The sequence below is a fragment of the Zeus faber genome (assembly GCF_960531495.2).
Source record: "Zeus faber genome assembly, chromosome: 1".
NCBI lineage: Eukaryota > Metazoa > Chordata > Actinopteri > Zeiformes > Zeidae > Zeus > Zeus faber.
In genome coordinates, this window is record NC_137193.1 from 35,454,592 (window position 1) to 35,482,399 (window position 27,808).

The 27,808-nt window shown below is 44.3% G+C and overlaps 2 protein-coding genes across 2 annotated transcripts; one reads left to right on the top strand and one right to left on the bottom strand.

Annotated features, from left to right (window-relative positions):
- Positions 1–112: 112 nt before the first annotated feature.
- Positions 113–16,888, top strand: map1sa (microtubule-associated protein 1Sa). Its single transcript, XM_080016091.1, has 7 exons — positions 113–251; positions 3,307–3,408; positions 5,719–5,801; positions 6,027–6,167; positions 6,257–9,320; positions 9,724–9,944; positions 15,027–16,888. The coding sequence occupies exons 1-7, from the start codon at positions 116–118 to the stop codon at positions 15,180–15,182; spliced, it is 3,903 nt and encodes a 1,300-aa protein (XP_079872217.1). The 5' UTR covers positions 113–115; the 3' UTR covers positions 15,183–16,888.
- A 4,395-nt stretch (positions 16,889–21,283) lies between these two features.
- Positions 21,284–26,055, bottom strand: misp (mitotic spindle positioning). The gene is made up of 5 exons (XM_080023998.1): positions 26,032–26,055; positions 23,304–25,114; positions 22,484–22,563; positions 22,370–22,408; positions 21,284–21,412 (listed from the first exon to the last, which is right to left on the bottom strand). The coding sequence occupies exons 2-5, from the start codon at positions 25,057–25,059 to the stop codon at positions 21,323–21,325; spliced, it is 1,965 nt and encodes a 654-aa protein (XP_079880124.1). The 5' UTR covers positions 25,060–25,114; positions 26,032–26,055; the 3' UTR covers positions 21,284–21,322.
- Between the last annotated feature and the right edge of the window lie 1,753 nt (positions 26,056–27,808).

A 27,808-nucleotide genomic window follows, 5' to 3' on the forward strand; every position in this document is an offset into this window, starting at 1 on the left:
CCCAGCCCCTCCTCTCTGCTCTCTGATTGGCTGTTGAACCTGCCACTCGACAGAGTTTCCCGCCTTACGTAGAGAGGGGGGGGGCGTGTCCGGTGACGTCAGTCGTGCCTCCATCATGGCGGCCGCAGAGTGTGGAAGCTCCGAGCAGCTAATGGCGCATCCCGGCTTCAGCCCGGAGCGGCACTCCCTGCTGGTAGTGGTGGGAGAACCGGGCCAGGGCGCCGAGCAGGTCGTGGCGGAGGTGGAGAGAGGTTAGTTCTGGTTAGAGAGGTTTAATCTGCTGGTAATAAAGTAGTTATGAAGTTAAGACTGCTAGTTATACGATTATAAAGTAACGGTTCAGACTACTAGAGAGGTTTAACCTGATAGTTATGAAGTGGTTATGAAGTCCAGACTGCTAGGGAGGTTTAACCTGCTGGTTAAAAGTAGTTGTAAAGTTCAGACTGCTAGAGAGGTTAGTCCTGGTTAGAGAGGTTTAACCTGCTAGTTAAAAAAAATAGTTGTAAAGTTAAGACTGCTAGTTATACGATTATAAAGTAAGAATATTAAAAAGGTTAATCCTGGCTAGAGAGGACTATAGACTATAGAACTATAAAGAACTATAAAGTTATTGCGATGGTAAGGCTGCTAGAGGGGTTTGTTCTGGTTAGAAAGGTTAAACCTGCTAGTTATGGAGTTATAAATGATAAATTCAGACTGCTAGTATTTCCATTATAACCGCCTGAATATAAATATAGACTGCTAGATATGTTAGTTGTGGTTTGAGAGGTTAACCCTGCTGGTTATAAAGTAGTTTTAAAGTTCAGCCTTCTCGAGAGGTTCGTAAGCTTCTGGGAACAAAGTTACAAAGTAGTTATGGGAGGTTTAAACTGTTAGTTATAAAGTATTTATAAAGTTCTGACTGCTAGAGGGGTTAGTTGTGGTTAGAGAAGCTAAACATTCTGGTTATAAAGCTACCAGACTGCTGGTTATAGTGGTCTTGTTATGTTAGTAGGAGGCTAGTAATTACGGTAGTATTACTACTGGCAAAACTAATACTGCTATAAATAAAGAGGCAGTTCTTGTTGTTGTAGTCATGGCAGTAGCCGTACTAGTTACTAGTTACCACTAGTTATGGTTAACCAGACGTCTGTGATGGTGACTGCATTTACTTGAATTGTTTCCAGGTTTAAATGAAGGATTCTGCTTAAAGTAACTGGCTAAGCGGAACTAACTCATCAGTTCTTGGCTGTCTAGTGAACTGCTCAGCTGTCTAGTGAACTGCTCAGCTGTCTAGTTAACTGCAGTTTATTCAAGAGACACATAACAAGTTAGGTTTTTAGCCAAATCTTAGTGATTTAGTGAAATATTTATTTAGCTAATGCTAAATAAATATTTGATGAATATGAATAATATTCTGATTTTGGTTAGGGTAATGCTACCTGATAATATAATGTAAATGTCTGAAAAAGTATCATTACATCACCGGTGATACAATATTTAGATACACATGTCATCAAGTCAGTCCAGTAGTATTATGTACTGTATGTAATATTATGTTGTTATGGCCCTACATCCTGCTAATATAATGTTTGACTGATAGACCTTTTATGATACTAATAGTTTCCTCTCTCGGGCTGATGAACATCACTGACTTTCAGGTCTAATTTGTACCTGAATAGTGTGTTTTACACATCGATTTATAGGAATGGGAGCATGTTTTGGGTGGAGGCTCTGCAGGACATTAATAATACACAGAGCTTACTTCAGCTCAGCTGCGGTGCGTCAGGTCGGAAAACATGGACGAGTCACTGCAACTCTGGGTACAGACCCTCAGTGCACGCTGCAACACCACGCAGCTGCAACGCCACGCAGGTGCAATGCCATGCAGCTGCATCTGCTGCATCGAACCAAATAATAAGGGCGGCTCCGCTGCAGCTAGTTTTCTGATTTTTAGCTTGAAATAAACCATATATAATCCATATATCGCTGATTAAACTGTTGACGCTGTTGATTAAGTGTGTGTGTGTGTGTGTGTGTGTGTGTTTATATATATATATATATATATATATATATATATATATTTCTGTATATACAGTATATATACAGGTACTCCTCACTTAATGACCTACCTGTTTGAGGACTTACAACCAGCTCTCTGACCAGTCAGTTTTGTACGCTGCGCACAATACCGTGGTGTGCTCGGTGTCAGGCATCTCATCGCACATCACCGTTCTCAGTCTGTCTCGTTCCCACAATCTGTCAGTATTCACTACACAAGCGTTGGCAATCACCACGCCCCCTTACCGTAAAGTAACACGGGTCCTCACTTATCAACCAATTTGCTTAATGACCTGGTTGTAGGAATGGAACTCGGTCGTTAAGTGTGGAGTATCTGTATATATATATATATATACATACATACATACACCGATCGGCCACAAGACTAAATCCACAGTCAGGTAAAGTGAATAACATTGCTCATCTCGTTACACTGTCACCTGTCAAGTGATGGGATATATTAGGTAGCAAGTGAACAGTCAGTTCTTGAAGTTAACATGTTGGGAGCAGGAAAAATGGACAAGGATCTGAGCGACTTTGACAAGTGCCAAATTGTAATGGCTTGACGAGCATCTCCAAAATGGCAGGTCTTGTGGGGTGTTCCGGGTATGCAGTAGCTACCAAAAGCTGTCTAAGGAAGGACAACCGGTGAACCAGGGAAAGGGTCATGGGCGCCTATGGACTCATCGATGCACGTGGAAAGCAAAGTCTAGCCTGTCTGGTCTGATCCCATAGAATAGCTACTGGAGCACAAATTGCTGAAAAAGTTAATGCTGGTTATGATAGAAAGGTTTTAGCACACACAGTGCATCACAGTTTGCTGCGTATGGACACGCTGAAAGCGCCTACAATGGACACATGAGCTTCAGAACTGGACCATGGCGCAATGGAAGAAGGTGACCTGGTCTGATGAATCACGTTTTATTCTACATTATGTGGATGGCTGGGGTTAGGGTCGTATCCGATCTAGGATCTGTGGGATGTGCTGGAACAACAAGCCCGATTCATGGAGGCCTTAACTCACAACTTACAGGACTTAAAGGATCTGCTGCTAATGTCTTGGTGCCAGATACCACAGGACACCTTCAGACTTCAGGTCTTGTGGAGTCCATGCGTCGACCGGTCAGAGCTGATTTGATGACACGAGGGGAAGCTTCACAATATTTTTGATGAGTGGTGGTTTTAATGTTGTGGCTATATGACCCCAGGTGGTCATATCATATGTGTATAACCTTGTCTTCTTAACCCACCTAACGTGTCTCTTAGGGATCCGGTCATGGGATGTGGATCTTAACCTCTGTGATCTGGACCAGCAGCTCAAACACTTTGTGTCCCGACACTCAGCCTTCTTCTCAGAGGAGCTTCCAGGTAACAGACCCACATCTACACCACCTAACAAACCATGTGAGAAACAGTGAAACCCTGATCTCTGCCATGCGACCTCTGGCATCTGACCTCTGCCATGTAATGTACCGAACAGAATGTCTCTGAGATAGAAGAGCTGAAAAGTCAGCCCTTCTATCCAGAAAGATAAAACTCTTAAGGTGGTATTAATAAAATACTATCTAGTCCTCTTCCTTCGGTACTGGAGTAGTACTAGAGACGTAGTGCGTTTCCCTGTTCCATGAGCCGGTGTGAATCTGCTGCTTGGCCAAACATCATTTGACTGGTTGTGGCTTTGGCGTGCGGCTCAGCTGACCAGCGACACAAACAACATTCTGTCTGAGGAACCCTGAGGAGCCTCATCAGAAGCCTCAGACACCCAGCTCCTCAATGCAGACCAAAACCTTAGTGTTTTGAATTCCTGCAAAGATGAATGCCCACTTTGAGTTAAACATTAAATTAATAAGATAAGATGAGACAACACCTTATTAACCCCTGGAGGGAAATTCAGGTGTGACAGAAACAGTGCAGTCCCAAAGATACAAAGTCAAATGAGATATGAAATAACACATATGTATATATCTGTATACCCTGATTAACATGAAGAAGCACCATACTAACTAGTAGCACTGTACTTACTAGTAGCACTATACTAACTAGTAGACTGTGCTAACTAGTATGTCCAGGATGGGCAGTAGCGGTTAGTCTACAGCAGGGGTCTCAAACTCAACTTATTTGGGGGCCGCTGGAGGTAGAGTCTGGGTGAGGCTGGGCCGCATCAAGTATTCCACAAAGAAAGGGTTTCAAGTATTCCAAAGAAAAGTACAACTTATTTTCCCTTTCCTATTGCAACACTATGCTGTCCTTATTAGGTCACTGATTACTCTTGTTGAGTCTGCCCATTTCCTAAGTCCTCTGTACCTTGCACTGGGTGACAGGATATATTTTCCTTCCACTTAGTGTCACTCCGGAATCACGTTTCAACCAAGTGACTAATGCGTTGGCTAACTTGTCAACAAACACCACCCGAAGCTGTCACAAGCCTGAGCTATGGTAGCCCATAAGTGATAAAAAAAAAAAAAAAAAACGCCCAGGGCAACGACTCGGCAAAAAGGTGCGTGTGAGAAAAACACACGGGCTGCACTAACACTTTGATGTCAAGTAGGGGGCCACAAAATATCGTCCCCCGGGCCTCAATTGGCCCGCGGGCCGCGAGTTTGAGACCCCTGGTCTACAGGAAGTACAAGTTCCAGTATTGCGGCATTACTAATGATAGAGGCATGATGTTCCTCATGCTGTGTTCAGCCTGCCGACACCACGCTCTCAGTGCCTATGTTTACTTCCTGTCTGACACACAAAATCAGTATGAAAATTTAAAAAAGATTCGAAATGGATTTGCATGCTTGGAGAAGAAGACTGGCTTCCCTGTCCTGCATAATGGAAGCCAAACAACACGTTGTTCCTACACTGAAGGAGAGAACCTCAGGATGATATACACTAATAGATAATTTGATAAATAGAACCTCAGGCTGTGATAGATGGATGGATAGATTGATAAATAGAACCCCAGGCTGTGATGGATGGATGGATGGATGGATAGATAGAACCTCGGCAGGTGATGTGACCATGGAGTTTCCTTCCAGCTGATGTTTTCTTCTCATCCTTTGAATGAACCTTTCAGCTGCTTCAAACAAATCCTGATCTCAGATTATTTTGGTCCCTGGTCTACTGGTCTTTTGCTCCCCGGTCTACTGGTCCCTGCTTCAGATACTGGATACTTACTTTCTCCTAAATCACTTTACAAGGGAAACTGTGAACTTCATGAAAACTCAGACTGTCATCTCTGAAAACATCTGCAATCTCTCCAGTCCCTTTTCTTTGACTCAGTTTAACAACGTTCCAACGCTTTCTTTTCAAACAGGACCTGGATCAGCCTCTAGCACCTGCTTTCGACAATGCCAAACACTGAAGAACTGGCTCATAGCTCCTTATTTTACCTTATCTAATCGTATCACATCTGATCTAATTTTATTGAGCTACAACCTGACAAAATGCTTGAGTGTCGCTGGTCACCTCTGATAACGTGCATCTTCACTGACAGAGGTTTTTGTGGAGTTCTCATCATAGGTTCCTCTCAGAGAACCTTCACCTGGTCTCCATTTTCTTCAACCCTCTCCAGATGATGCTCCTGCTTCACACTTTCCAAATTAATCCACTGACCCTGTTTTCCTACCGGCTTCTGCTTCAGATAAGTGTTTCAGATTGAGTCTTACTGACCGCTCCCTCTGGTTCCAGGCCAAAGGACTCTACAACACGTAGGAGATGTGCTGGACAGCCAGGTGGTGCTGAACGCCGACCGACAGTTTGTCTGCTCAGAGGTGAGATTCACAAACAAACACTGACTATCTAGATACAGTCTGACCGCCCCCCATTGGTAAACTGCAGTACCGTGGTTATACGTTGCTCTTCACCACAGTAAAAAGATTTCATACCGTCGCAGCCCTAGTCCAGAAGGTACAATAAGCTCATCTCAATTATATGTTCTTCATCTTACGTCACAGTGCATAAATAAAAGATGATTTTAAAATGCATTTCCTCTACAGGTCCGTCGGCTTGTGTCTGATGTTTCGGCTCACAAGCTCCTGGTCCTGGTTGGCCAGTGCACTGAGGAATCGGGAGACATTGTTTTACAGAGAGGCTGCTTCTCCATCAATGACCTTATCCAAATATTTACCGATAATGAGGTGAGCAGAAAACTTTAACAAACATGAAGTTACTTTTCCCTTAAAGTATTCTGACCTATGAAATGTTATTTTTCTGTGTGTTTTAATAGATTTCAAAGCTGTTGAGCTCGTTTGAGACATCTGTTAAGGCCTGCCTCACACTGAGCTGTCCCAACTCTGGACTTTGGAAGGACTTTGTCTTGGAAACACACAGCCTGAAGGACTTTCTCGAGATCAAAACGAACCCTTCATTAGTCCTGCCACAAATGGAAGGTCTGCAGGAGTTCACAGAATACCTCTCTGAGTCACTGGAGCCTGAATCACCCTTTCAGCTTCTGGAGCCTCCCAGCACCGTGGGATTCCTCAAACTGTCCCGCGCTTGCTGCTACGTCTTCCCCGGCGGAAGAGGAGACTCTGCCTTCTTTGCTGTTAATGGCTTTAACATGTTGGTTAATGGCGGCGCTGATTCTCGCTCCTGTTTCTGGAAGCTGGTTCGTCATCTTGACAGAATCGACTCTGTACTACTTACCCATATTGGTGTTGACAATCTACCAGGATTCAACAGTCTCCTGCTGAGGAAAGCAGCAGAGCTGGAGGAAGATCACTCGGCAGGAGAAAATGCTTCCACAGACTGGATGAAAAATCTAATTTCTCCAGAAATTGGGGTTGTTTTCTTAAATGCCCCAGAAAGACTTAAGGCTCTCAAAAGAGATTCCAGTGAGCTACGCAGCTCTGACCAGGCAGCACTATCACTTCAGATTTTGGAAAAGTTGACAATCAAACCTGAAGCACTCAGTCGATCCAGTGGACCAACTATTGAACCCCTTATCCTGTTCCAGAAGATGGGAGTAGGTAGACTAGAGCTGTACACTCTGAATCCAGTTAAAGACAGTAAAGATCTCGAGGCTTTGATGCAGATCTGGCCAAGAAATACACCAAATACAAAGAGCTCAGACCTTCCCCTACAGTGTCTAGTTTCTATTTGTGCCCTACTGGTCTGGCATCCTTCCAGTCCTCATGAGAAGATTGTCCGAGTGCTTTTCCCTGGCTGCACCCCACAGGCCAAGATTTTGGAGGGACTTGAAAAACTAAAGCATCTAGAATTTCTAAAAGAGCCAGTGGTGTGTATGAGGGATCTAGAAGAATCTAAAAATGACAAACAACCAAAACGAGCGGAGAGTCGGGAAAGTCTGAAGTCGCAGCCAAAAGAGTCCAGACCCAGTAGTGCCTTGCTGAAGGACAAAGCGGCAAGAGGAGAGGTAAAGAAGCAGGATGTCAAAGCAAAGCCAAAGGCAGCTGGAGATTCTGCTTCTAAAGAGGGGAAGGACAGGGATGAAAAGTCTAAGCTGCTAGTTGAAGCCAAGCTAAGGCCACCAAAACCATCTGAGAAACTCGCTCCTAAGAAAGACCCGCTGAAAGATGAGAAAAGGGAAGTGAAGAAGAAGAATGAGAAAGTCCCTGTTGGCATCAAGAAAGAGGAGAATGGTGAGAAAAAGAGAGAGGATTTTGCAGAGAGGGCTAAAGAATCCTTAAAGAAGGAACCTCAAAGTGCAAAGCCAAAGAAAGATGTTAAAGGTGACCCAAAGAAAGAGAGCAAGATGAAAGAGGAGAAGAAAACAGAGGAGAAGAAAACCACCAGGTTAACTGTAAAGGAAGTCAAGAAAACTGTAGGTGGAAGTACAAACACGGTGTTAACGGCAAACATTGAAGCAAAAAAAGTGTTAACTAAGAATGGAAGTGTAAAGAAAGATGGCCTTCTTAAGAAAGATGTTTCAAAAAAAGGGACAAAAGCCAAAGCAGGTTTGAAGGAGAAGGATAGTCAGAGCCCTCACCATTCCAAGATGTCCACCCCTGAGGACCTGTCATCAGAATTTAAAACCCTCGGATTAGAGAATGACAACAAGAATGTTGGTCAAACCCCGAAGACCCCTGTGGTGGTAACAACCGATCAGAATCACCAAGTAGAGGAAGGTACGGAGAAGCTCCGCTGTTTGGATCTTCTCCCACAACCAGAGAAAGCCTTTGAGGCCACCTCCCCTCTAGCCAAAACTGTTAAAAGTGAGCACAGTGTTAACTTTGATCTTACTCCAACTGAATACAGGTTGCTCGAAGGAGCCTTAAAGACTGGACCAGATGATTGTGGTAACTCTGATGAAAGATCTGTGGAGCTGCTTTCTCTTGCAGACTCTGCTCCTAATAGTGCAGGTCACACGCCTTTCCATCAATCCTCTGCAGAGGAAATTCAAAGTTTAGGTGACGACAGCAGTCTTGGGGCCAGAATACCCAGTCTGGGCTTCGAAGACTACCATCAGGGAGGGTCTTGTAAGAGTTCTGAACTAAGCTGCCTGGGGGGGGGTGTCTCCCTGTCCTTTGAGCTCAGCTCCCCACACTCCGACCAACCCCGTTCCAATGGACATTTGACTGATTCAGACTCAAGAACGGGAATGAATTTATCTCTGCAAACCTCCCACAACATGTGTCCTAGAGATGGTGTAGAGAAACACATCCATGGAATAACAGATGTCCAAGATATTCCTCATGATGTAGATCTGTGTCTTGTCTCCCCCTGTGAGTTTCAACACCCCAGATCACCAGGGAACCATCAACTGTATGTCAGCCCTGGCTTAGCTTCATCTACCCCTCAAGAAGCTTCCATCAGCAGCCACCACTCCCAAGGTAACAGCCAGGAGACTCCATCGGTCAGTGACTCGCTCCCTACAGACTCTGATGTTCCTCCCGCAACAGAGGACTGTCCTTCAATTAGTCTGGACAATGACTCTGATGAAGACTCTGGTAGTTTTTTCCTTCCCCAAAAGCCACATGATCATCCCAGTCCTAACTTCTCTCCCCTGGCGGGGCAGCATTCCTCTCAGGACCCTCCCCCAGCCCCAGTTAAGGACCTGCCCCCCTTGCCACCCCAGCCTGGAGCCTGCATGGCGGATACAGATGCAGAGGCTTCATCCAAGAACCCAAAGAGCACAGCTGCTAAAACTAAGAAAGCCTCTGCCATTCCCCACAAGGGGGCGTCTGGCTTCTCTTCAGGCCAGTCAGAAAGGATGAAGGCTGGCAGCGGTTCTGGGCTGTTGAAGACTACGTCCAACCTGGACACCAGGCCTTCCACCTGGAGCACAGGGACTGGATCCACCCCGGCTGCAGCGAAGCCGGTGTCCACAGGTAGGCAGAAATCAGAATGGACATAGAGCATGGTGGAGAATTATTAAATACAGAAATATTGGAAGCCAATCCAACACAACTTTTAGCGGAACTTGGCTATAAAACAAATGGAAATATCTGTTCAGTGAAATCAGTTTATCTGTGAAGCTGATTATACAAAAGTCATTTTGAAGGTTGATTTGTGAGCACTTTGCTCCTGTCAGGCTAGTCTGAAAGTCTGAAACCGCTATGCTACCTAGCCAAGTTGCAGCTCTATAGTCAACATCTGTTGCGCTGGATAAGAAATGAATACTATTACAAATACTACTTATTTCTTGTCAGATCTCATCAGAGGTCCAGGTTCAAGCTCAGCATTAGCGTGCAGTGTTAGGGCTGAGGGTTCCACTCCGTCTCTGTTTCTCAGGTTCCAGAAGCAGCTCTGGGGCCTGCAGTGGCTCTGTGGTCTACCTGGACCTGGCCTACCTGCCCTCTGGCGCCGCCTTCACCACCGTCGATGTGCAGTTCTTCCAGCGGCTGCGCTCGTCCTGCTACATCATCAGTGGAGAGGATCCTGGGAAGGAGCAGGTCTTAAGAAGCATCCTAGACGCCTTGCTGGAGGGCAAAACCGCCTGGCCACAACTCCAGGTCTGCTGCTAGCAGTGTTTTACCTTGAATTAAGTTCATATAAGGCTTTATGAAGTGGTCATTGAGGGGTTGGGAGGCCCTGCTGGTCATATGGTTCAGTGTACTTTATGAGTTTTTAAGTCCCCTGTTTATAGCTTAAGGGTTAAACTGATGAATTATTTCCTTCAGTACCTTCTGATGTGCACAATAGTTGGTTAGTTAGATTATCTTGAAAGAAAGCACAAAGCCTAGATTATTACTACGGTATTACTTCTCTATTACTACACTATATGACTATACTTTAGGGCTGCCCCCTGAAAGTCAACGAGTGGAATCATCAGTCGGAAACCTGTCAGTCGACTTAGATTCTTCAAGTTTAGCAGTCTTTTGTTCGTTTTTTACAGTCAGTACGGATTACAATAACAGAATAAAACAAATAGAAGCTTACAAAAATGCACAGGGATAACATTTCAATGAGGAATTATAAATGAGGGGAATCATAAATATATTTTTGTGTGAATCGTCAGCGTCTAGACACGGACTAATCTATTGTCTTCATTTCTCCAATCCTGATAACAGAACCAGTACAGCAGAGCTTATCGATACTACAGTCTTTAATAATTTAGCCCCGGGGCCCGTTTAATACCAGGTGTCGGTGACCAAGTCAGGTACAGACCTACTATACTATATTAATATACTATATTACTGCTATATTACTATACTATATGAATATACTATATGAATATACTCTGACTACACTATATGACTACGCTATATCACTATACTATATCACTATACTATATGACTACACTTTATCACTATACTGTATGACTAAAATATATGACTATACTATATTAATACACTATATTACTACTATATCACTATACTATATGACTACTATATCACTATAATATATGACTACTATATAACTGTACTAATCAAATACAATCAAACTTTATACAGAATAGACAGATTACAATATGGCAATTAAGAAAATAAGAAATGTAAGGAAAATAAATACAGAAATAAAAAGAAAAGTTATATATATATAAAACGCTTTCAAAAGGGTGGTGGGGATAGGATTAAATGGGCAGGTAGATGGTTTAAGGTGCATTACTTCACTTCTGAGCATCTCACAGTCAACCATAGCATAGGTGCTCATGGTGGTATCAGAGGCAGTAAACGACAGTAAAGGAACATTACATATATTAGTAGAACTATCATTACATTTACATTTACATTTAGTCATTTAGCAGACGCTTTTATCCAAAGCGACTTACAATTGTTCAAACACCGACGGACGCAGCCATCAGGAGCAATTAGGGGTTAAGTGTCTTGCTCAAGGACACTACAGCATGCTAGCAGGAGGAGCCTGGGATCAAACCAGCAACCTTTGGATTACTAGACGACCAGCTCTACCTCCTGAGCTCCCCATCATGGCTTATACCTAGTCTGATTGATGTTGTTTTATCTCTTAAGTAAGTAGCAAACTATTCAAATTTTGAAGTACGGTAGTGATGAGGTCAGAGTGTATTTTAGTGGCTGGGTTTGTGAGACTAGTAGAAAAAAAGAGTTCTCAGATTTTTCTGCCTTATAGCAATAATCTGAGACAAATGAGCTTGTCTGGAATCTCTGATTGCCTTGTTAAAGGTTGCAAGATGCTGTTAAAAGATATCATAATGGACATTCTTCAAAGGCTTTCTTTTGTAGTATAAGATTTACTTGTTCATAACATATATTTGCGTAAGATATGCTTGTATCCAGAGTGGTTTGCGTTGGTAAAAAGGTTTTTACGTTTTGAGCTTGGCTGGTGCTACGGCATCAAAAGTTGCCACAAGTTTACTGTTAAGATTGTTTACTAAGTCATCACAGGAGGAGGGTGGAATAGGCTCAGGGATGCTATTAAAATGATTCATTAAGATCTGGTTATTTCAGAGGTAATATAATGTTTCTTAACAGCCTGCTTGGGAGTGCAATGAATCTTAGGCATCGTTATGGAGAAGAAAATACAGTTATGGTCAGAAAGTTCTAGGTCATCAACAAAGGATATAGCAACCATTAGACCCTTACTTATGATTAATTCCACTGTATGACCCTTATTGGGAGTTGGTCCATTTCCATGCTGCTTATACAGTAGTCCATGGAGTCAAGAAGCTGCGTCAACTCCAGAGCTTTAGAGTCTGTTGTAGTATCAATGTGTACATTGAGCGGGGACCTCCCTCTCTGTCTTTAAGAAGCACTTGAAGACCCAGCTCTTCAGAGAGTACCTCCTCTCCTAACCTACAATTACTTAGCACCACCTTGCAGTATTTATTGTTACACTAATGTTGTTGTTACACTAATCTCTGTCGCAATGTAGCTTGAATGTTATTCTCCTTGTAAGTCGCTTTGGATAAAAGCGTCTGCTAAATGACTAAATGTAAATGTAAATGTACATTAAAACCACCCACAATTATAATAGAATCGTAGTTTGTACAGACGATTGACAATAGTTCTGAAAAATCATCTATAAAAAAGACCCATGGTAGCTTTGGTGGTCTATACACAGTAATAGAAAGTACAGGTATTCCGCACTTAACGACCTACCTATTGAACGATCGTTCGGACTCACGACCAGCTCTCTGACAAGTCTGTATTCAGTGCTGCATACAATACCTGGGCGTGCGCGCTGCGTCTCAGCGTCAAGCATCTCATCGCACATCACCATTCTAAGTCTCGTTCCCGCAGTCTGTCAGTATTCACTACACTAGCATTCGCAATCGCCACACCCCCTTACTGTGAAAAATACACAGGTCGTCGCCTATCAGCCCATTCGCTTAAAGACCTAGTCCGAGGAACAGAACCCAGTCGTTAAGTGAGGAGTACCTGAATATCGAATTCACATTTTAAAACAATGGCATGATGCTCAAAAGAGCTAAAATCTCAGAAAGAAGTGTCCCTGCAGTCAAGAGTGTCAGCACAGATTGTAACTGTCCCTCCACCAATTTTCCCCTGTCTTATATAATCTGAGAAACTATGGCAGGGTGGAGAGCGTTCAATAAGGACTGCTGGGCCAGTGTCTTTTAACCATGTTTCTGTTAGAAATATGCAGTCTAGATTTTCTTTAGATATTAGATCATTAACATTGGAGGACCTATTTTTAAGAGATTGAATATTAAAAAGTGCCAATTTTTATTGCAGAACTAGTATGTACAAGAACAGCATTGGTGTTAACAGGGGTGAGGTTAGAGGTTTTTTTTTGTGACACCGATCTTGATTTTGGAGATTCCTAGCTGATTATCAATGTTTTGACCGATATTTTGTCAACAAGTGCAACATTTTCAAATCAGTTTGAGAAAATGATATTTTATTAAAGTTTCTATATTTGAACATTGAACTGAGCAAATGTTCATCGTGACACCTTCACCAAAGCCCCGGGCGAATCAGGCTTTGCTGGATCATGGTAGTGCTGCAGGAACGAAATTCGAATAGAATTCAAATATTTAAAAAAAATAACATTCAAACACACATTAGAGAGCAATATTCTCGGTAACTGTGTGCAAAGTCATCATCAGCGGAGTCGCACGAGCACCACCTGCAGTGGTTCCCAAACACCGGCTTGCAGACCATGTCGGGGCCGCAGGGCATTTGCCACCGGGCCGTGAGAATCTGGGTGGGATTTTTTCAGTTGCAATCTCTGATCTGCTCGGCAGCGGAGCACCAGCAGAAAACAGTAAATTAAATACATATAAAGTATTTATTTGCTTTGTTGGCAGAAAGGATCGCTCTGATCAGCGCTTTGTAACCGTGCATAATCCAGCCGCTGCCCCGTACTAAATTTTACTATTACAATTTTGAAAATAAATAAATACAATTAAAAATAAATAAATTAAAATTAAAATAAAATTGAGTTCAGAGTTTGTCACACCACAGAAAAATGTGTTATTAACCATCAAGCCAAATTTCAATGATTAAAAAAATCTATTATCTAAGTAAGTCTAAGTATATAAAATTAGGTTTCAAAATCCTGAAAAAATAGCCAGTACTCTCTGCTCTGAGACGCCACCGAAGACACTGAAACCATGCCCAATCGTGTTAACCGTGTAATAATATATATATAATATATATATGTAAACATTTACATTGGAGTAACTGCCATGTTTAAATGTTCTGAGGAAGCCAGTCCTGTGTGTCCTGTTGCTCACCTCAAGGAACCGCTGTCTGGCTGGGGGACTCGCTGCTCTCCGGTGCCCCCTCCCTCCGCAGGCCAGGTGGAGGAGCCGTAAGAGCCTGCTAGCATGCAGCTAATGCTAACGTACCCAAATGCTGCGTGGACAAAACCAACGGGGTTTTTTTTTCTCTCCGGACGCGTTGGCGCAGATTTATATTCCTGCTCGGGGCGGGGGATCTCCGCTGTGTGCGACTCCGGGTGGTCCCGCAGCAGCTCCGGGAGGGCTTCCCGCTCCCCTTCCTGCGTCCAAGCCTTGGCAAGGAGCGTCTGGGTCTGCTGCTGCAGGACCACCGTCTGCCCCACCTGCATCCTGGCCAGGCAGCCGACCAGGTTCTACAGCAAGGACCCTTCTATCCAGCACAGCTCTGTCATTCACGTTCCTGTTCAGGAGCCACTTGTCCAGACAGCACGTGTTCTCTCAGGCTCTCCCTTACTGAAAGACAAGCCAGCCTAGCCACCTGACTTCCTCACACCCTTCCAGCGGCTCGACCACGCCCTGATTACGTCACTATATCACTATACTACTGTACTATGTTATATATTACTATACTATGTAACATAACTACACTATATCACTACATTTTTACACTTTACTCTTTGATTATGATACGAGTCGAATTGTTGTTATCAGCATTTCTGTCTTCTTGTCATCAGAAATCTAGAAGCACCAGTTTCAATGTGCTACTCAAAAAGTGGACGCATAAGACCTTGAATCTGATTGGATCTTGGTTCTGAGTGGACCTTTGTTCTGGTTTGAAGCGGGCGGACGATCCCCCCTGTGATTTGTAGTTGAACTGTCTTTTTGCGTCCAGGCCTCGTCTCCTCCCGGTAAGGGTTCTCTGTCCTTTTCTGGAACTCCTCTCCAGGTGACACTAAATGTTCCTTTTCTCCAGGTGACCCTGATCCCCACCTTCGAGTCCCTGGTGATGCACCAGTGGTACCAGGAGACGCACAGGCGGCAGAAAGAGCTGGAGCTGACGGTGCTGGGCAGCAACAGCACCGTGGCCATGCAGGACGACTCCTTCCCCGCCTGCAAAGTGGAGTTCTGACCGCAGGGGGTGCCGTCACCTCCACCTGGGGCTCGGGCAGGTGGAGGCTCAGTCGACGGTTTGGACCAACTTCACTGACAGAGGATCTGGACCTTGGGGGGGGGGGATGCCTAAAATCCACCATAACGACCAGTTAAACTGAATCTGCTCAGTCAAGTTCAGTCCAGTCCAGCTCGGTCTAGTTGAGTCCAGTCCAGCTTAGTCCAGTTCAGCTCGGTCTAGCAAAGCCCATTTTAGCTCACTCCCGTTCAGCTTGGTCCGGTGCACTTCAGTTCAGCTCAGTCCAGTTTTGCTCCAGTTCAGCTCTGTCCAGTCCGTTCCAGATTGGTCCAGTTCAGCTCAGTCCAGTTTTGCTCCGGTTCAGCTCGGTCCAGTCCAGTTCAGTTAATCTCTGTCCAGTCCAGCGTGGTCCAGTTTGGTCCAGGGCAGTTTGCGCATGAAGTCAGAGGTTTCAGATATTTCTACATTCTGCTGCTTTCATTCAGGATGATTATTTATTGTACAACTGAAGAAATGAGATAAAACTTACTGTAAATCCTTAATTTGATGTTGGACCAGAATAACATGTTTGAAGGATCCATTTCCCCCCAAGCTAAATATCTAATATTGATACAGAATATGTAATATAATATGATAATATTCCTTATCAATATTCTGGATTTGATGATGAGCCTCATCTTGATTTTACGCGAATGTTCCTGACCTTCATCCAAACAGCCTGAAGGTGGCACTGCTCGTCGTCCTCCTGGGAGCCCAACCCTTCCTGGTCATGTCATCGACGTGCTGTCATCACAGCTGGTATCGGGCAGCGCCCCCTGCTGTTTGGAGTTCTCACTACATGTGGTTTTATTCTGTTTTCTAACAGATTCTTGGTTGCATTGGGGGTTGAGCGTTCATCTCTAATTTATTTCCATTTTGGAGCCACTTTTCAAATCCTATTTCCCTGTTTTGCTGTGAAGGACGATCAGTGTTCATGCTTCCTGCTTTCAACACGTTGGCGTGCACGCTCACATGTTAACAGGACAGATCCAATACAAATGCTGAATTATATAGTAATGCGTAAGGAAAGCTTTAGTAAAGGTTGATAGGACGTTTAAATTCATGCTGTGCTGAAGCGCCCTTGAGTGTTCAGACAGCCCCAAATCCTTAACCCAGCGGTCAGTATTTATTTCATGACATTTGTCTCAAATTAGGAAAAGACCAAATCATGAAGTGATAACTTTCATCTTCCGTCCATTAAAGCAGAAGCTTCTGGTTGAATGTGAAAATGCATTTTAGTAAAATGCTGCACTAATTGTTTTGTGTCACAAATGTCACAAAGAAGTAATGTTTAGAAGTAAAATCCTGAATACACTGATCTAACCAATAATTTTGAGATTTGTGTCTATTAAAACATTAATTTAATTTGCCTACCTTTCATAATAAATGCCCCCCTTGCCATAAGTCTGAAGTGTCTGTGTATGTTGAAATATCTGTAATAGGTCATGTCCAGACCATGTAGAAGGACACATTTACTGTGTAACTTACTGACCTACAAGTAAAAAGTTACAATATTATATTTGATCTGTTTATTTATGTATTTTATGTTCTGTATAATATTTTTCAATATACTTGTACAAATTGTTCAAATCTGCCAATTACAAGAATTACAACAATTATATATATACCAGGGATAAACGCCCTGTGTTATAAACAGTGACATGTTAGATTACTCATATTCAGTTTACCCAAAAATGGGCCAGCAGTAGTAACTTCTGCACTTCGATTATGTATTTTTTCTTTAATAAATAATTGATTATAGATTATACATATAAACTGGCTTACCAAATCAATCCATATGTGATGATGAATGAAGTTCAATATAAGTTCATACAGTTTGTTGCACAGTGAACGCACATAAAAGAGAAATGTTCCCGGTAACTGTGTAAAATCCGCGTCGGCAGAGACGCACGAGCGCACCGGCGCGTTTCCCTCTCCTCCAGCGTTTGACTGTGTGTACAAGGGAAAATGCGTCTTTGACCAGAATGTCCAGTAATCCTAGTGATGTGGTGATGAAAGTGGGAAATAATGCCGAGCATTACCACGGAATGTCCTCCAGTGCAGAGGTTCCCAACCACCTGACAGTTACCACAGGGCTGTGAGAAAGCGGGCGGGATTGTTTCAGGAGCAATCTGCAATCTGATAGAAACAGAGAAAATTAAATATATCTAGAGTTTTTATTTGCTTTGTTTGGAGAAAATATCGTTGTGATCGGAACTGTGTGTAAGCCATCCCCTCCCCCACAAAGTTTGTTTTTGTTATTGTTCCAGATGCCGAAAGTCGGCCTTGGCGTATTTGAGAATACATAAGAAGTGGTATAAGGATGTCAAATTGATATTGTGCAGGAAGTATTAGAACAGCACTTTGATGACATTTTGTTCGTACCAGCAGAAGGAACAACCCTCTGCCATTATTGGCAGATTAAACCAATGAAGCAAACATTTTTTCCAGTTCTTTTCCCAAATAACAATGGGAACCTTTCATAAGTATTATCGTCCAAACTTTACAAACTTACCGAAAATTTAAGAACATTGGGTGGTCAGAAAAATCGAAAAATTGTAACTTGTGCTAAATTGCACAGAATCCAGAGAACTGTAATACTTATCTAACACATTGCTGCCTGCAGCTATATTTGCACATATTATTGAACATCTTATTACTATTATTGTACATCTTATTATTATTATTGAATGTCTTCTTCTTCTTATTATTATTATTATTATTATTGTACATTGTATTACTATTATTGTACATCTTATTACTATTATTGCACATCTTATTACTATTATTGTACATCTTATAACTATTATTGTACATATTATTGTACATCGTTTTACTATTATTGTACATCTTATAACTATTATTGTACATATTATTGTACATTGTTTTACTATTATTGTACATCTTTGTTCTGTCATGTTTAACACAATGATATTTGATATTTGATAATTCCCGCCATGAGTTCTCAATCTTTTTATCTTAAGAGTAATGTTCGTGTTATTTTAAAAAAAAAGTTTAACATTGTAATTTCGCTACCAAGACGAATGTGGAAATGCAGAGGAATCATCGTGGTGGAAATCTGTACTGGCCGAAAGCCAGCCGCCATCACAGCTCGCGGCACTGTGTCGCCCTACGTGCAGTTTGATTTCTGGAGAGGTCATGTTAGCTCCTGATCTCTGTGTCGAAGGACCGGAAACACCTCCGGCATAGCTCGGATGGTGTTTTGATGCACGACCATAAATCGGCCTTTAGTGTCACAGCGATGAAACATGATCCATTTAGTCTACACAAAAGAGTGAAGAGTTTAGAGAGAGAAGACGAGAGAAAAGACTTTGCTAGAAACTCAGTATGAAACGTATGAAACCCACTGTAAAGAACTGAAATATCCTGAGCAGTGGCACTGGGAGCAACTGGAGAGCTTCCTTCCTTTCTACCTACCTTCCTTCTAATTCCTTCCTTTTGGTTCTTTCTTTCCTTATGGTTCCTTCCTTCCAGTGTGAAGGTTCCTCCATTAGAAAAACAACTTCCTGTTCCCTTCTTTCTTCTTTACCTCCTCATGTGGAATCCTCAGATCCTGTTAGATCCTATGTTAAGATGGATCCTAAGTTAAGGTAAGATAAGATGAATCCTAGATTCTCAGTTAAGATAAGAAAGATCCTAGATCCTAAGTTAAGATATGATAGATCCTAGATTCTCAATTAAGATAAGATGGATCCTAGATTCTAAGTTGAGATAAAATAGATCATCATTCCAAGTGACACAGCCATGAGGATTTGCGTCTGCAAGAGCAAAATAATGATTGAAGGCCTTATTTTGAAGGTCATGGCTGTTCCTCTTTTGAAACTGCATTGAAGGAACCTTAGAGGTGCCAAAGCTTCATGGAGACGGAAGCTCATCTGATAAGAAGAGCAGAACAGAATCACGGTTAAAACATTTTTTGTCGCTGAATAATTTATTGGTATTCTAGATGTATTGTTTCATGATACAGAGTGGTTTATATTGAAACAGCACATACTCTGGAGGCTGTGTACAGTGGACCTCCCCATAACATCGTTAAAAATACATACACACATATACAGACAAACATACATATACTTACAAATAAATACGTTTGATAATATCAGGGATGCACTTAATTACTTGCTGCCATATTTTCAGGGGATCTATTATGAAAAACTCACTTTTTCAGTGCTTATGCACATACATTTGGGTCGCTGATTGTCCTACTAACAGACAAACTGTGAAATAAGACAAGCCAGCTATTGTTTGTCTATTTCAGAAAACGTGATGAAACCAGCCATTCAGATTTGTGTCTCAGTACTACGTAGCACTGAGACACGAGAATTCAAACCACCCCCCATCTGAGTAACTCCACCTACAGCTAGCATCGAAGCTAAGAGCTAATCATGGGAACTGCTTCGTTGTTGGCTGCACAGACCAGCACAAATCTTTTCAAAGAAAGACAAATTAATACCCACTGTCTGTGACAAAACTGCAGACGAAGGAAACGTAAGTATTTAAAAAATAATCTGCCGTTGTTTCTTACTTGTAACAAAAAAGCCCCGAGCCCCGCCGTATCCTGCAGTGCTCCAAGCGCCGCGCTGCTTGGGACGCCGCGGTGAAAGTCGGAACAAACTTTTAAATGAGGCCTTGTATGTCAAATATGAGCGAGGATTCAGCAACTGGATTGCTTACTTCTTGCTTGAAATTTGTTGAAAAACAGATTTTGGTGGACTGATAAGGTGAAATCAGTGAATGTTTACAGAATAAATAAAGCGGAACCTGGAAGTCATGCTCAAATCCCATTGGCTCACAGAACTCGGGGCCTCGGAAGTGTGGCTCCTCCCACTGAAACAGGCCCTTTTCAGACAGGGTGGATTGGACACGCATGTTAGAATAGAATATATTGATATATATTAATTCACTTTTATGAATTCCTTAGGTCTGCCTTTGATATTCGACAACACTTTATTCAGTGGTAAATAGCCTCTTAAATTCCTTTCACCAGTGAGACTGTGTCGGAGACGTGTGTGAATTCCAGTGCGTAGCGGGACATTTCCAGGTTTCCTGCAGAGGTGTTAGTAATCAGCTCCATTTGCAGGCAAATGGGCTTTGCTGCCCAAGTGACCTCTGGAGGGTGTTATTGAGTTTATTTTTCTTTATAAACATAAACGGCTCCAACAATAAGACTACATTGTGCAACAAGGTTCATTTCTGCTTCGTACAAGTAAGCTTTTCAAAGCTTACTTGTACGAAGCAGCCCGAGGGCGCGTTTAAACCAGACCAGAGGGGATCGTGGTGGCGTGATGGTGAAAACCATCATGGACCATGCCCCCCCCCCCCCGCCCAGAGCCACCACAGCGGTATTTGCTCTTGTTCCGATCCGACTACTGGGGCAGAGAGGGAATCGAACCAGCCACCATCACGCCACCGGGTCGTCTTCACACACACCCTGGTCCAAGCGTGCCAGGGCATCGCCTTTCAAAAGCTCACAGTTTTTGGATCAAAGTTCCAAGTTGTCTCTGTCTGCCTGCCAGTCTCTGTCTGTCTGTCTGTCTGTCCGTCTGTCTGTCTGCCTGCCTGCCTGCCTGCCTCCCGGTCTGTCTACCTGTCTGTCTAAAACAATGTGGAGTATTTTAAAACATTGAGCAAATCATCTTTTTTTTTACATTAAAAATTACATCAGGCAGAAAAATACTGGAATATTTCACTAGTTGTTAAATCTCTTTCTGCCACAAGGTGGTGTTGTGCAGCTGGTTAGAGCGGTGATGTCCAGCTCCTGCTCTGGAACACGATTGCACAATCAAAGCTAATGCTAATGCTAACATTTAAAGAAGTAAAAAGAGTCTCTGGGTGCTTCTTCCATCAGAGCAGAACCCGACCCTCCAAAGGCTCCTGGACCCTGGATGGACCAATACGCTCACTGGTCCTACTGGTTCAGGTGGACCAGTAAAGTCACTGATTCTACAGGTTAGCGAGGACTCCAGGTGGACCAGTATGCTCACAGGTCCTACTGGTTGGCGGTGACTCCAGCTGGACCAGTAAAGTCACTGGTTTACCGGTTTTACTGGTTGGTGATGACTCGAGGTGAACCAGTAAAGTCACTGGTTGTAATGGTTGGCGAAGACTCCGGCCTCCCAGCGGAGCGCTTGCTGGTTCTTGTGTCTGGTGACTCGAGTGGCTTCCACGACCTGGAACAGAAGGAAGACAGGAGCTTTAGACCTTCTCAGCCCCCATCCAGGGCAATCTATGACTGATATCAATGCAGATGTGTCTACTCAGGTGAAATACACAAACAATAATATACTACGACGGTACACTTTACTCCATGGTACGCGGCCTCTCTGAATGCAGGGCCGCGTCAGGCCTCAAGGTGGTGACAACGATCTGGAACCTGCGGTGCCAACACCGGGAACCTGGATTTCCAACACCCGGAACCTGGAGTTCCAACACCTGGAACACCTTCCAGTTCCTCATCTTAAACAACTTTCCAAAGTTCCAACTTTGACCCTGGACTGTGGCCTGGTGTCCATCCAGTACAATGCAGAATGTTCTGTTTTCTACCAGGACCTGAGGAGCTCCACCCCAGAGCTAGACTCTTATCGTAACAAGATGCTTCAGTGGCGCTGGTCACCTCTGCTCTGATAACCTGCATTTTCACTAGGGGAGGGTTTTGTGGTGCATCACAGGTTCCTCCAGAAAAACTTGATCTGGTCTCCATGATGCTCCTCCTCTCTGCACTCCAACGGGGCTGCTAGTTTTAGAATAACATAGATCTATACAGTGATAAAAGTTCTAGATGATGTGGATCTATACAGTGATGTCAGTTCTAGATTATATGGAGCTATTCAATGATGCTAGTTTTACATTATGTGGATCTATAGGGATATCAGTTCTAGATGATGTGCATCTATACGGTGATGTTAGTTCTAGATTATTTGGATCTTTACAGTGATGCTGGTTCTCAATGTGAATCTATAGGGATATCAGTTCTAGATGATTTGGATCTATAGATGATGTGGATATATACAGGGACGTCAGTTCTAGATTATGTGGATCTATACAGGGATACAGCTCTAAATTAGGTGGATCTCCACAGTTTGAGGGAGTGCAGAAAGGGGTGAAACAGGAAGTGGAGACATCGTTACCTCGTTGTTGACATCATCGATGGGCTGGATCCCTGCATACTGGATACAGACAGGGAGTCAGTGATGGGTCTGAGGTTAGTTGTTACTTAGCAACAGAGCAACTGAGCGTCTCACCGAACCGTCCTCCAGCCGCAGCTTGAGCCTCCGCTCCTCAAAGTCCTCTAGCAGTGTCTCCGTCAGGCCTTTACTGCCCTCTGCTCGAGGGCCCAGAGGCAGCAGGGTGTTAGCTCTAGCAACCATAGGGGAGCTGGGAGTGGCGGAGCCTAAAGGGGGCAGTCCCTCAGCTGGTCGAGGGGGAGGAGCCAAGATGTTGTTTTGATCTGAGGAGAAAAGTTTTGTCAGGTTCATCCAGTGGACACATAGAACCAGTCAGACACACAGCTATATAACCGTCAGACAGACAGGTATATAACCTTCAGACAGACAGGTATAGAACCAGTCAGACAGACAGATATATAAATGCTCAGACAGACGGGTATATAATAAGTCAGACAGACGGGTATATAACCGGTCAGACAGACAGTTATATAACTGGTCAAACAGACGGGTATATAACTCGTCAGTTAGACGGGTATATAGTTAGCCAGACAGGGTATATCAGTTTAAAAAGTCATGTCTGTCTATCTGTCTGTCTGTCTGCTAATGTTCTTTGGGTCAGTAGTTAATCACTACTTTCTGAGCCCAAAGCAGCTGAACTTTAACCTGTCTCTCTTTCCCTCCATTGTATCTGTTCTCTCCCTCCATTGTATCTGTTCTCACTCTCCTTTCATTCTATTTGATCTCCCTCTCTCTCCAGCCCCACCTTGTTGTGTTGCTGCGGAGGCATCTGAGTGAAAATGTGTGATGGCAATCTTACTAGTTTGTTCCACCAGAGGAGCTTGAGAGAAGAGACGCTGGTCCCCCGCCCCCCGTCCCTGCCGGCCCTGGACCGGACCTCCCAGTCCTGGGAGGTCCAGGCCTCCCTCAGGGGAAGTGGACCGATGCCTGGACTCCCTCAGCTTCCTTAGCTCCTCCTCCCGTCGGAGATCCTGTTCGATCTCCTTCTGAATGACATCTGGAACTCCCTGGAGCCTTCTGGAGTGCAGAGCTGTGAATTCCAGGCTCCAGTTAGGGAGGCCAGACCTGTCCAGGCAGTCTGTTGGTATGGAGGACCAGGGGGAGGAAGAGGGGGACCAGGCTGGGGGAGATACTGGGATCTGAAGTTCAGTTGCTTCCAGGTTGACTCCCTCCGACGGGGTGGTGGCAGGGAGGGTATGGTTTCTGGAAGCTTTCACATCGGTGGAGCTAAGGAACATCTCTGTTTCCTCAGAATGTCGATGAGGGCAGCATGGAGAGGGGAAGCGTGCAGGGTTCTCCATCTCTCCACTGTCAGAGAACATGACCCTCTTTTCTTCTTCTTCACCCGTTAGATCAGGGTGGTCCACCACCTTATCCCCCGCCCCACTCTGCCTCTGGACCTCATGGAGGAAACTCACTCTGTTCTTCTCTTTGGCTTTGAAGGCTGCTTGTGGACGCTGCGAGAGCAGAGGTTTGCTCTTGATCTGCACCATCTCTGCTCTGCAATCGCTGAGTCTCAAACCACGCAAACGACGCAGGTTCTCCTCTCGTTCCTGAGCCGCTCTGATCTCCCTTTCGATGGGAGTCTCCTCTTCCGCTCCATTCCTTGTGTCTCTGCTGTCTGCACATGTCCATCCATCAAAATCCCTGATGCTTCTGCTCTGCTTAGCGCCATGCACCTCCTTCCTCTCTGTGCAGTGCTCCTCCTCAGTGCCGTGCTCCTCCCTCCTTTCTGAGCAGGCCTCCTCCTCAGTGCCGTGCACCTCCTTCCTCTCTGAGCAGTCGTCCTCCTCAGTGCTGTGCACACCCTTCCTCTCTGAGCAGACATCCTCCTGCGCCATCACTGCTCTTGAATGTCGACGTTCTGGTGGTGCTTTTGGAGACCTTGGCGTACTCATCAGCACATTCAGTCCAGCTCGCTCCATGTTCAGGAACTGCTCTCGAGCTGAGCTGAAGTTAATCTGCTCATTGTCGACGCTTCTTGGTAGAGCAGATGTTTGTTGTGGTGGGTTGGAGCCGATTGGCTCATAGCACAAACTGAAACCTTGGATCAGTTTGGAAGGAGATCTGCTCGGGTCCTCCAGAGCGCTCCACTCCTCCAGTATCTGTCTTTTCTTTGGTGCTTGGCTGCGGATGATCTCCTTCCGAAATTGCAACTCCTCATGTTTCTGAGCTATGTTCATCTGATGTTTGGAATCCAGCTCATACTGCAAGTTGCTTTGACTCTCCTGAAAGAGGCTCTCTGGCTTCCTGCCGCTGGAGTAGCTCTGTAGTTTGAAGTCTCTCTTCTCCTGCAGGGTAGACAGATGCTCCTGCCTCTGAGGAGAGAGCATCCAGGCTTGGTTCAGTTCGGCCTCAGGGCTTCCGGGATCTTCCACGAATGAGTAAAAGCCACAGTGGGAGCCCAGGCTGCTGGTGAGGCTGCTGGGAGTACTGGCCCTGCTGAGCTCCTTGCTGGAGTCTCCTTCCTCCGATGCCATCACCTGCTGGGCCTGAACCACCATATCCTCAGAGCCTTCCACTCCCTGGGACCGGCTGCAGGACACTGGGAGACTTGTTATGGAGCGCAGGTCGGAGGGACTTAGCTTGGGGGACAGAGGCTGGAGGACCCACATCCTGGGGGAGCTCTGCATGTCTACTGGAGCTGGTTTGCAGCTTGCCGATGGAAGCCCTCAGTGGGTCTAACATCTAGCAGAGTGAGGAGGACAGGAAGATTTTGGATCAGTAGGACACAGTTTAACCTTCACGTTATAATACTCATGAATATACATGCTTTTAAGGACATTGTCTTTATCTCTGGTATTTAGTTGTTGTCCCAGCGGACCTCCTCTCCACCTCCTCACTTCAGAAAACATGAGGCTTCTCCAGAACTTGATGTAATTTAACTGTGTGGTGTAAACTGAGGAATGCACCTTTAACTGCTCATCAACAGTCCGAGCCATAAAGCTGGACTCTGGACCATAAGCCCAGATCCTCTAGCAGACAAACAGGTAGACAGACAGACAGATGGACAGACAGCTAACCCATCCATCTGACTGACTGCGTCTCACACTTTATGTTTCTAGAAAACAGGTGGTTAATGAGCTTCCTTCTGTGATGTCCAAGGTCTGTCTCTCCTGTGACAGGACAGACAGCAGCTGTCTGTCTCTCTTCAGTAACCTGTCTCTCCCTCCCTCCCTATCAGAGGAGGAGATGGGCAGGGAGACGGCTGACATCTATGTCTCTCTGTTACACAACAGTCTGTGTCCCTCTGATAACAGACACGTCCTGAAAACTGCTGCTCTGCCTCCAGCTGATTGGCCCAGAGCAGTGAGAGGCGTCGCGCTCACATTCGCTGTGTTACAGTAGAAATTAATTTACTTTCTGCAAGAAACTATTTAAAACCAGTTCAAACAAGTGCAAGTTCCAAACTGCGACTGAGCTAATTTTATACGAAACATTTTAGACAAATTTAATTGAAACATTTCTGTCGTAAACAAACAGCACAGTTCAACAAAAGATTCACACCACGTTTCTGAGAAGAAATACAAATACAACAAGTACATAATTAAAACAAGCCCCCAAGTACAATAAGTACATTAATACTTTAGGAGTCAAAAACTGACCTGCTGAAGATCCAGACCTTCTGCTCAAACACATCGATCAATACGTCACCGAGTCAAACACAAAGTCCATGTCTGCCCCCCCCCCCGTCACGTGACCGTTTCAGTTATCTACTCCTTCTGTATATAATATATGTACTCCTTCTATATATATATATATATATATATATAGAATTAATTTTTTAAATAAAAGTATTTATTTATTTATTTATTTATATGTTTATATATATATATATATATATATATATATATATATATATATATATATATATTCCATCTATATATACTGTATATAGAAGTACACATATATACACCAATGAGCCATAACATTAAAACCACCACTAATAACCACTAATTATCTGAAGCTCCCCCATGGCTTCTAAAACAGCTCTGACCCATCGAGGCATGGACTCCACAAGACCTCTGAAGGTGTCCTGTGGTATCTGGCACCAAGATGTTGGGAGCGGATCCTTTAAGTCCTGGAAGTTGTGAGGTGGGGCCCCCATGGATCGGGCTTGTTGTTCCTCAGCCCGTCCATCCACATGAAGAAAACATGATTAATCGACCAGGCCACCTTCTTCCATTGCTCCATGGTCCAGTTCTGACCCTCACGTGGCCATCGTAGGCGCTTTCAGCGGTGGACAGAGGTCAGCATGGACACTCTGACCGGTCTGTGGCTACACAGTCCCATACGCAGCAAGATGCGATGCACCGTGTGTTCTGACACCTTTCTATTATTGACAGCATGAACTTTTTCAGCAATTTGTGCTACAGTAGCTGGTCTGTGGGATCGGACCAGATGAGCTGTTGTTCGATCCCCACGCGCATCAATGAGCACATGACCCTGTCGCCAGTTCTCCTTCCTTGGACTACTTTTGGTAGGCTCTCTCTCTCTCTCTCTCTCTCTCTCTATCTCGGGATATTTGGCTTTTGGGTGAAATTTATTAAAAATGTAAAATGTTCACGCTACAGTGATATATCGTGAAAGTAGGGCATTTAAGTAGAAGCATGCAATGATGATTTCCTCATCTCAAACAATTTATTGAAACAAAAGCCAACGACAGTGGTGGGTTTACCACAACAAAAAATGTCAATGTCTCAATAACTTATTGAGACACTTAGCAACACTTAGTCAATTACAGCTTGACAACGACGTCTCATGCTGTTCACAAGTCGACTTATTGTCTGCTGAGGCCTGGCACCCCACTCTTCTTGAATGGCGGCCCTCAGGTCATTGAGGTTCTGGGGTATAGAGCCTCTACACGGCGACTCAGCTGATCCAATAGGTTTTCTATGGGATTCAGGTCTGGAGAAAGTGCAGGCCACTCCATTTGAGGTACCCCAGTCTCCAGCAGCTGTTCCCTAATGATGCGACCTCGATGAGCTTGAGCATTGTCGTCAATGAAGATGAAATGAGGCCTGTGTTGTTCATGCAGGGGCACAATGACTGGATTAATGATGTTATTCAGGTAGTATGGGCTTGTCACTGTACCGTTCACAAAGTGCAGTTCTGTATTGACTAGCCCACACTGTAACACCACCACCACCAAAGGCTCGTCTGGTGACAACAGTGGCTGATGCATAGCGCTCTCCTTGATCTCCATCATCATTGGCGGCCATCATTTCTGCTCAACATGAATCGACTTTCATCAGAGAACAGCACCGAGGCCACTGGTCCCTCGTCCAGCGTAAATGCTCCCTGGACGTGCAAGACGATGATGCCTGTGCCTGGTGGTGTGGTCAGGTACCCTTGCAGGTCGTCTATCATGCAGACCACGCT